General features: G+C 35.8%; 2 protein-coding genes across 2 annotated transcripts; one reads left to right on the plus strand and one right to left on the minus strand.

Moving 5' to 3' along the window:
• Positions 1-343: 343 nt before the first annotated feature.
• LOC108209793 (uncharacterized) lies at positions 344-2,549 on the minus strand. The gene is made up of 6 exons (XM_017380907.2): positions 2,104-2,549; positions 1,582-1,699; positions 1,279-1,490; positions 1,161-1,188; positions 880-994; positions 344-694 (listed from the first exon to the last, which is right to left on the minus strand). Exons 1-6 carry the CDS (start codon positions 2,359-2,361, stop codon positions 613-615), a joined length of 813 nt encoding a protein of 270 aa, XP_017236396.1. The 5' UTR covers positions 2,362-2,549; the 3' UTR covers positions 344-612.
• Positions 2,550-3,244: 695 nt separating this feature from the next.
• Positions 3,245-9,223, plus strand: LOC108217507 (DNA replication licensing factor MCM6). Its single transcript, XM_017390367.2, has 18 exons — positions 3,245-3,408; positions 3,481-3,633; positions 3,738-3,863; positions 3,997-4,159; positions 4,254-4,447; positions 4,561-4,753; positions 4,849-4,926; positions 5,650-5,879; positions 5,969-6,083; positions 6,827-6,901; positions 7,016-7,156; positions 7,291-7,494; positions 7,582-7,743; positions 7,828-7,883; positions 8,022-8,149; positions 8,244-8,369; positions 8,523-8,653; positions 8,766-9,223. Exons 1-18 carry the CDS (start codon positions 3,329-3,331, stop codon positions 8,901-8,903), a joined length of 2,493 nt encoding a protein of 830 aa, XP_017245856.1. The 5' UTR covers positions 3,245-3,328; the 3' UTR covers positions 8,904-9,223.
• The last annotated feature ends 859 nt before the right edge of the window (positions 9,224-10,082 follow it).

Raw genomic sequence — 10,082 nt, forward strand, 5'->3', positions numbered from 1 at the left:
AATTCAACCAAGTTTTAAATGAGTCATGTCTTGAAAATTGAAATTATGGAGATATATTTGAAAAACTATCATTAAATTAGTTTTGAAAGTATAAATGGACAGATAAATAGGGACAAATTTTTACTTCCAGAGTTGACATATAAATAGGGACGGAGGGAGTAACTCATATAAAGAATACAATTTTCCAAGATGGACAGATAAAAAGGGACGGAGTAATTTTTTAATCGAGTGGGGGTAAATTTCTGGAAACAATGCAAGTGTGCCGAAGAAGTAACTACTATTTTACTGAAATTCATTTATAATATTAACCAAATATATTGATAACCCAATTGAAATCACAATATAAAGAATACAATATAATAATACTTATTTATAAACACTTGTTTGAATATATTATTTCCCATGCCAATTATCTACAAGTTTTGATAAGAAAAGTGTGGGATGAATTATGGAGAAAAGAAAAAAGACCACCGTCATTATTTGGATGAGATAACCAAGAAAGACATGTATAGACTCGGAACGAGCCATCTGAACAGAGATTCTTTCCTCTCACAAGTCACAAACAAGACAACATCAGGTTTGCTCCCTGATTGAGAAGAAAGATGGCCATCTTCACAAAGCGTTTAAAATAAGTTTACTGGATTTATGAGCCCCCATTGCCGCGAATCTCACGACAGCAGGAGTATTGTACAACCTGAAACATGTCCAAAATAAGTTTCTTGGCTACCAAATTTGCCAAGCCAAGGCTTTTATGGCTTAAAGGCTTGAGTCGCTTGATATTGATTGCATGTTAGATAATTATTTTATAAGTAATGGATCATTCTTGTGATGAGTTACTTTCCACACTATAATTGAAAATTTTAGTAGTTAGAAAGTCACCCTATAAGAGCAAGTCCCCAAGTAGAGAGTGTATAGAACATTGCTCCAGCATGCCAGATATCTAGCATCGTCTCCACCTTCCTCATCCCATTGCCGCACAATGCTTTTGCTAGAGCTATAATTTCAAATCTCAATATCAGAATATAAAAACTACTTGAGTGAGCTAAAATTTGGTGGATCATTGCACATAAATTTGAGAAATTAACTTAACAGTGAAAACCAGTGCAGATAAAACTTAAGGTTCATTGACGAAAAAAGTTTATAACAAATAGAAAACATACTCTTTTGAAGCTCTTCAGGTGATAACTTCTGTAATAATACATAAAGAATCATACTGTGAGAAGCATACTAGAATTACATTTTGGAGTGAAGGAATGCAAACATGTTTCGGGAAGGTACCTGAGCATTTGGATTTGACAAAACACACTTGGCCATGAAGTTGGCAATTCCATCCACCACACTTTCTTCACTAACAACCACGTAATTCTCATTGTCAATGGAGCTCCTTTCTTCGACACAGCTGGGAACCATCTCGCCATTGACCCACCCCCACCAACTTGGTTCTACGGAAGTCAGGTCAATTAGGCTCTCAGCCTTCTCTAGATCAGTTCCTAATAAGACATGAACCAACAACCAGCAAATCTATCATTTTGAAGTCAAGACATTCACGAAAAAAGATAATGTTTCTGAAGGGATAAAAACCAGAAGCCTCTCTGGATGAAAACTCGCAGCCAGAATCATTAACTAATTCCTCTTGAAGGGACTTGAGCTGATCCAGAAACTTTGCAGAATCTAGTGAAGCCACTAGACGATCATGCAACTGCAAACGGGAAGTGAAACTAATTCTGAGCATTTCTTTAAGTAACAAGTTACCGAGACAGAAAACAATTTAACTTAAGCATTCTGAAATAACTAGAACGTATATAATTGAATCGGACAAACACATTGTTCTCTGTCCTATGTAGTGAAAAAAACAAACATTCACAAATTTCATTATTTCCTCCATTCCATTCCAATGTTACTAAACGGAGGATAATAGAAGTAGTAAAAAACCATCAAAGCTACTTTAAGATCACACGAAACTGTAACTTGAAATCGCAGAAACATATCTTCTGTGTTGCACATATCTAAAATTAAACTATTTTCATCATCTATAACTTGAAATCACAGAATTCAAGATCAGACACCACTGTACATGTCATACGAAATTATAATGCAACATACATCAGGCGGACAATCTGGCAATACAGGAGAACATTCAGAGAGATCAGGCAGCAGCTCAAGATTCTGCCGAAGCAAATTCTTTAAATGTCGATTCTCCAGTCTTAATAACTCCATTTCCTCATCAGAAGACAGAGAAGGCAGTGGCTGATCACCTTGGTGGAGTTGATGTTGCATGTGACAACATTCCAAGGCAGTAAAAGCAACTTCTGCCATCTCCATTACTGTCTTGGCCATTTCGATTGTGCCACGGTTCATCATCTTTCAACTAAAATTATCAGACTAAATGGAAAATTATAATTTCTTGAGTTGAGGAAAATTTCTGAAAGCCTGTAACTTGAAGAATTGGTTGTTTCTTGTACGTCTCTTAAGTGTATTATTGATATCTTGGCAATGGATAAGAGTAGAGGGGACTTTCTTTCCACTAAAATTCAAATTTAGCTTACTTCCAAAAAACAGAAGAAAGAAAGAATATCTCCGTTTTAGCTAATTATGCAGCTAGGGAGGTAACATGACTGCATCAATTTTGAAAGCGGTTATTTTTTAGGGGTTTTGTTCCATAGCCCAATGGGCCATATAGCCTTCAATCTGGACCGTTGAAATATAGATCTCAGTACCCATTTTTAAATTGCAACAATTACCTTTGCATATATTGCAGCGTAGTTTTGAAAAATAAATTTGCAGCTTAAATATCATTTTTTCCAAAAAATCCTTCTTTTTGAATAATAAAAAACTTTTAAGCAGTGATCGAATCAAGAAAAAGCTAAGTTTAAATTAAAATGCAAATAACCTTAAAAAAGCTTAGAAATATTATCTGTAAACCTTGTCAAGTTTCAACATTTTTTATTTAAATACAAACCAAAGTTAAAAAGATAGTGAAATTTTGTATATTAATAACTCATTACAGCCTCGAATATGTCGAAATAAAGAATCTTGTACAAATTGTAGATTCTTGCGTTCGCTCAAAAGAAGAAAATAAGAATAAAAGAAGAATAGAGAAATGGAGCACAATACAATTGTTTGATATATTCGTAACCCAACAACGAGCCCACAACCTCAGGACAGTCTATCCGGCCCAACTAATTACCCCACTAAATATGGCGGGAATCCGCACCCATATAATTTGGCGCCAAAACTATACCTACATTTCACACATTGCTAAACTAAAATCACAAAAACAACTCTTTATTTTTTTCAACAGCAGCAGAAGAAGATCCAAGTGCAGAAGATGGATTCATTCGGCGGCGGATACTACGTTGATGAGAAAGCGGCGCGTGTCGAAAACATCTTCCTTGAGTTCCTCAAAAGGTACAACTTTTTTGCCCTAATTTCACCCCTCTTTTGTGATATGAGTGCTGATTTTGTGTTTATGTTGTTTAGTTTTCGATTAAATCCCAATTCTCGAGAACCCCATTACGAATCGGAGATCGAGGCCATGAAACCTAATGAATCCAACACTATGTTCATTGATTTCTCCCATGTTATGCGTTTCAATGATGTGCTTCAGAAGGCCATTGCTGATGAGTTCTTAAGGTATTTCTTGAAATGCCCTTTTTTGGAAATTTGGGTTTTGTGTGTTTTTGTGTTTGTGGATGTGAATTTGTGATTTTGGTTGGTGGGGTTTTGGAAAATTGTAGATTTGAGTCGTCGTTGAAGAATGCGTGCAAACGGTTTGTGATGGAGCAGAAGCCTACTTTTATTACTGACGATAACCCCAATAAGGATATCAATGTTGCTTTTTATAATCTTCCCATGTTAAAAAGGTAATCTTTTTGTCTTGTCGTGAATTTTGCGAGCAGTGTGTGTGTTAATTGTTATGAGCATCGAATGTGTATGTGGAAGAGGGTTGTGATATGGAAGATGTGTGTTTGTGTTGTTGGGCTGATTAAATTGCAGATTGAGGGAATTAAGTACATCTGAAATTGGAAAATTAGTAGCAGTGAGGGGGGTGGTGACTCGGACTAGTGAGGTTAGGCCAGAGCTTCTACAGGGTACTTTCAAGTGTTTAGAGTGTGCCACAATTATCAAGAATGTTGAGCAGCAGTTTAAGTACACTGAGGTTTGTTGTTACTTGCTGAATTTTAATTTTTGATTTTGTGTGTATGAAGGTTAAGTAACTTTGCTCATGATCTTTATGTTTTCTGTGGTAACAGCCTTCCATTTGTATGAATCCTATGTGCTCAAAGGGTAAAAGCTTTGCACTGCTTCGTCAAGACAGTAAATTTGCAGATTGGCAGAGGGTTCGAATGCAGGAAACATCAAAAGAAATACCTGCAGGCTCCCTTCCCAGAACATTGGACGTCATCCTTCGCCATGATATTGTTGAACAGGCCAGGGCCGGTGACACGTAAGATACTCATCCTGTTGTGATATTTAGTTTATATGGGATTTTTTTCATGCTTTTGTGTGGTATATTGAAGGATCAGATTTTTTGACATTCTGCCACCATTTTACTCACAGGGTCATATTTACTGGCACTGTAGTTGTGATACCAGACATAATGGCATTAGCCTCTCCCGGGGAACGAGCTGAGACACGCCGAGAAGCTTCTCAAAAAAAGAATCCCGGAGGGCAAGAAGGTGTCAAAGGCCTTAGAGCCTTGGGAGTCAGAGATCTCTGTTACCGACTTGCCTTCATTGCAAATTCAGTACAGGTCAGTGTTTATCTGTCTTATTCCTCTCTGTGTTGTCAGTCTCCTACTTCTCTAGTTAATTTCTATTTGTTGGTAAATATTGGTTCTTTTTTCAGATATGCGATGACAGAAAGGACTCGGACATCAGAAATAGAAAGAGAGATGCTGAAGATGATGACAGTCAGGAGTTCACGGTTCATTCTCATCACTTTTGACTTGATAATCTCTATGTAATGACGTGATGAGTTAAATGCAACATAAAGTCAATGTTTCACAACATCTGGATACATTATGCAGTAATTTTGAGTAATATGTACTACTTGTTTACATCATGTAGAAACTGATACTGAGCCTGCAATGCTAATCAATATATATAAAAAGTTTAAATGAACCTCAAATTCAAACAAGAGTGATCCTCTGCTGCCACCTTCTACATGGTACTGTATATAAATACTAACTTCAGCTATTAATTTACATCTCAATCTTTATATTGTCGAACAAACATCTTTTAAGCGTAGTAATAAAATATTCTTGTCAGTGTATAGCTGTGCGATACAAAACATGTAATTCCCTCCTTTAATAACTGCATCTTCTTGCTCCAAGGCCTAACCTCAAAGGGGATAAAAATACTTTGCTGGTAACCACTATGATATTTAGTGATGAAATAAGCATCATCCTCTATTTTATTAATGGGCTAGACTCACATGTAATATTGATATTGATTCTTGAAGAAGGCAAGCATTCCTCTTTCTCATTAGCAGTGAGTTGTTTCGAGTCATCTGATCCTCCGCACTAGTAGATATCATAGTTTCATTTTTTAGTGGAATTTTTAAACCTTTGAGTCATTTCTCAATCCCTCATGTCATCTGATATTCGTGCTTTGAAGTTGATGAGGTATATATATTATGGTATTGTAGACAGAAGAGCTAAATGAGGTTCAACAGATGAGGAACACCCCTGATTTCTTCAATAAGCTGGTTGATAGCATTGCTCCTACTATATTTGGCCATCAAGATATCAAGAGAGCAATATTGCTTATGCTTCTGGGTGGTGTCCATAAATTTACTCATGAAGGAATCAACTTGAGAGGAGATATCAATGTTTGTATTGTTGGAGATCCTAGCTGTGCCAAGTCTCAGTTCCTTAAGTAAGCCTGACTTGTAACGATACAATTCATTAGCTCCCTTTCTCTATACATTCAAAGTGCTCACATTTTCCTTGTATTCTCACTTGCAGGTATACTACAACCCTAGTTGCTAGATCTGTGTATACATCTGGCAAATCCTCGTCTGCTGCTGGATTGACGGCAACAGTTGCTAAAGAGCCGGAAACTGGAGAGTTCTGTATCGAGGTAACCAAAATATGGTAGTTTTTGTTTTGCTTATGTTATGCTAAGTTTGACCAACATTATCTTTGCATCTAGAAGGCTATGACTAACTGTATCTGAGGAAATTAAGGAAAATAATATAGAAAACATAAGCTATGATCAGAAAGAAACCAGAAACTGATGTAATGTAAGAATTGGCTACTTAAATTTATCAAATTGATTCAAACAACTAACACAATGTCTTCAATCTCCACTACATTACTTTTTTGTGCCTGGTCTTTTAAAAATAAAACTAAGTTAGATGTCTCACATAAGACTCATCCTCTTTATGTTCTTAATGACAATGTTACCACAGTTAATCGCTTTAGGTGACAATATGTTAATTGATATCAAGTTTCCAAGGCATTTAATGCCTGATTATAAGTGGTTGAATTAGTCCACATAACATTGAAGTCACACAGCAGGAATCATTATTCCACAGCAGATGGAAAGTTCTATATCTTTTCTGGATCTTACACATGCAAAAACTACTGTATTAATATTAGTATATATTGGAATGAACACTGAATGATCCTGAGATTTTCAAAGTTAATGATCTGTCAACCATGCACTGTAGGAGTTTACTGCTTACAGTGTCATGCAATGCCAGAATCATTTCATTGCATTAAATCAATCTCTTTTCACTTTTCAGAGATACTGAAATGTTATTTGTCTCACCGGTCACCTAAATGTTATGTTTTCGTATAAAATAGTGATAATTGTTACAGGCTGGAGCACTGATGCTAGCTGATAATGGGGTTTGTTGCATTGATGAATTTGATAAGATGGATGTTCGAGATCAGGTGACTAGATATATAAGTTAAACTTTTTGTATGATTTTAGTTCCTATATTTCTGCTTAGGTTGCAAGTATGCATAGCACAATGTATGATGTCTAATGTGTAAATCAATTTATAGGTTGCAATTCACGAAGCAATGGAACAACAGACAATAAGCATAACAAAAGCAGGCATACAAGCAACCTTAAACGCAAGAACTTCCATTTTGGCTGCAGCCAATCCCACTGGAGGCCGCTATGACAAGTCTAAACCCCTGAAGGTCTAAATCAACTATTATAATATAGATTATTAGGGTATCATTTGAAATATATATGACCACCCCAGACTCATAAAACCTATATATGTTTTTGGATCTTGTGTGCTGTTTGTTGAAGTTCTTTTACTTTTATACAGTACAATGTGGCTCTTCCTCCTGCTATCCTGTCAAGGTTTGATCTTGTGTATGTCATGATCGATGACCCTGATGATCAAACAGATTACCACATTGCTCACCACATTGTTAGAGTTCATCAAAAGCGTGAAGCGGCAATTTCTCCAACGTTCTCGACTGCCCAATTGAAGCGTTACATTGCCTATGCAAAGACCCTAAAACCGAAAGTAAGCATTCTAGTGATTCCTGATTTTTTTGTATAGATGTGTAAGCTGAGTTTTATTTAGTATCACTAACAATGTCAAATTACTCAGCTTAGTGCAGAAGCCAGACAATTGTTGGTGGAATCCTATGTTACTTTACGCAGAGGTGATACAGCTCCTGGGAGTAGAGTTGCATATCGCATGACAGTTAGACAGCTGGAGGCGTTGGTCAGACTTTCAGAAGCTATAGCTCGAAGCCATCTTGAAGTTCAGGTGCTTCAAGTCATATAATAAGTATAGAAACTGACTTACATATATCTAGTAAGATAGTATTTACTTACTGTAATTGATTTGTAGGTGGCTACGCGTCATGTGCGTCTTGCAGTGAGACTACTGAAAACATCAATAATCAGGCAAGCAATGATTAGATCTAATCTAGTTGGTCACCTCTTGCTTGTAGAATTAATCATCATTATTTGCTCACCCCTTGCTTGCAGAATTAATTACCATTAATACAAAATTTCTAATGGATGTTTCATCTGTTCTTACAGTGTGGAGTCAAGTGAGATCGATCTATCTGAGTTTCAAGATGGAGATTTTGAAGTTGAAGGTGCTGACCCTGCAGCAGCTGAAGCTGGACAAAGTGGTGCTGAACCTGAATCAACTTCTAACAATGCAGGTTGGATGTCACCAGTAGTAATTATATATATCTTTATCTGTTGCCCATTCCCAATTGCTGAACAAACAATATACTGAGATTGCGATTTATGCAGAAAATGGTGATGATGCTACAGGACAGCAGAAAAAGAAACTTGTTATAACTGATGAATATTTTCAGCGGGTCACCCAAGCCCTTGTTATGCGTCTGAGACAGCACGAGGAGACTGTTACACAAGAAGGTGAAGATTGACTGACACCTTAATTCCATTGCGAATTATGTTTCTACATCCTGAGGCATATACTGCTCATATTACAATTTGAAGTATAAGATAGTTCTATATGCCACTAGCTTTCATTCTAAGCCACTAGCTTTGTCATTTCATGTTTTGTAGGGTCTGGACTAGCTGGAATGAGGCAGAGGGATCTGATACAGTGGTATGTGGGCCAGCAGAACGAGAAAAACAACTACAGTTCCATGGAGGAAGCAGCAGCCGAAGTTTCTAAAATCAAAGCAATTATAGAGGTTTGAATATATTAGGACCTATGTTGCACATAAATATACATGGATAAAGCTAATTTTCATTTGCATCTAAAATCTTTACTTGAAATCAATCTCAATGATGGATTATATGCAGAGTTTGATACGGAGAGAAGGCCATTTGATAGTTCTGGATGATGGAACACAAGCAGCGGAAGAGGGTGAAAATGCTAGGCAGCCTTCGTCTAGAAATGATAGAATTCTTGCTGTGGCACCAAATTATGTTATTGATTGATCCTGCAGTGTTTTTTTAGTGCTGAACTATTCTATCTAAGGTAAGCTATTGAGCCAATGCAGTGTCCCAGGCCCTGGAGGCCCTGTACTGACATTAAAAATGTTTGAGGGCAGGCTGTAGTCGCTAAAATTTGAAGTTCTGCTCACACTTCACCTCCTTTGGACTTGATCCGGGCAAGACGTACTGTGTTCATGTCAGAGGGCATAATGTTTAACTTCGGAATGGGACAAATTTGGTTGAATATGTTTTGATTGGATACATTTAAATTTATTGTTTTAATTAAAGAGATCCTTTGAATTGGTAAAGCGATTTGCGAATAACTTAGCCCATATTTTTGTAAGCTAACTCAGCTTATGTATTTGTAAGATGTAGTTATTTAGTAACTGATTGCATTTGGAAGGCAAATGATGTCTTTCTAGAAATAATTCTTATCCTTGCGAGTGATTTGAATTAATTAAAATCTAATCTTCTCTGACCCACAAAAAGAACAAGATTTGGTACACAACGTCTATGTATATATATAGGAAACTATTACTATAATTTCACATTCAAAAAGTTATTCATTCACCAACATTCTATTTTAGCAGTATTACTAAAACCTTTTTATTTTATACCAATAAAGAAGAATTGTCTAATTAATTGCTTCCCCTCTTTCCATCCCATTCGTAGTTTATTTTAACTTTTCGATGATAGAATATTACAGAATTGTCTAACATGATATATGATTTATTAATTATGGACAACGACTTATTTTTACATATTTTATTTCTTTGACCACCATTTTTCTTACGTAATAAAAATTAAAAAAACAAACAAAACATATCCATAAGATATTACAAAGTCATTTTCAGTACAATGCTGCCGTGTAAAAATCACATTTGTGATGAGAGATTCCGTATATTGAATTTTGATTTGGCTGGATTGACATCAGATAAATGCGACTGTATGCCGGTCCACTATCAATATATTCCTTCTGTCAAAGTAAAAGGAAAAATCAATAGAATTTAGGTAACATTTGCAACTGTAACATTTATAATATTCAACTATATTTATTTATTATCTTATATTAAATTTTAGGTTCACTCGCTATCATGTTTGGAATATTAAAATATTTTGATTGATTTAAATACTTTCTATCACTAATAATGTTTGTTTTGAGAGAAATAATTTTGTTATGAA

The sequence above is a fragment of the Daucus carota genome, chromosome 1 (genome assembly GCF_001625215.2).
Source record: "Daucus carota subsp. sativus chromosome 1, DH1 v3.0, whole genome shotgun sequence".
Lineage (NCBI taxonomy): Eukaryota > Viridiplantae > Streptophyta > Magnoliopsida > Apiales > Apiaceae > Daucus > Daucus carota.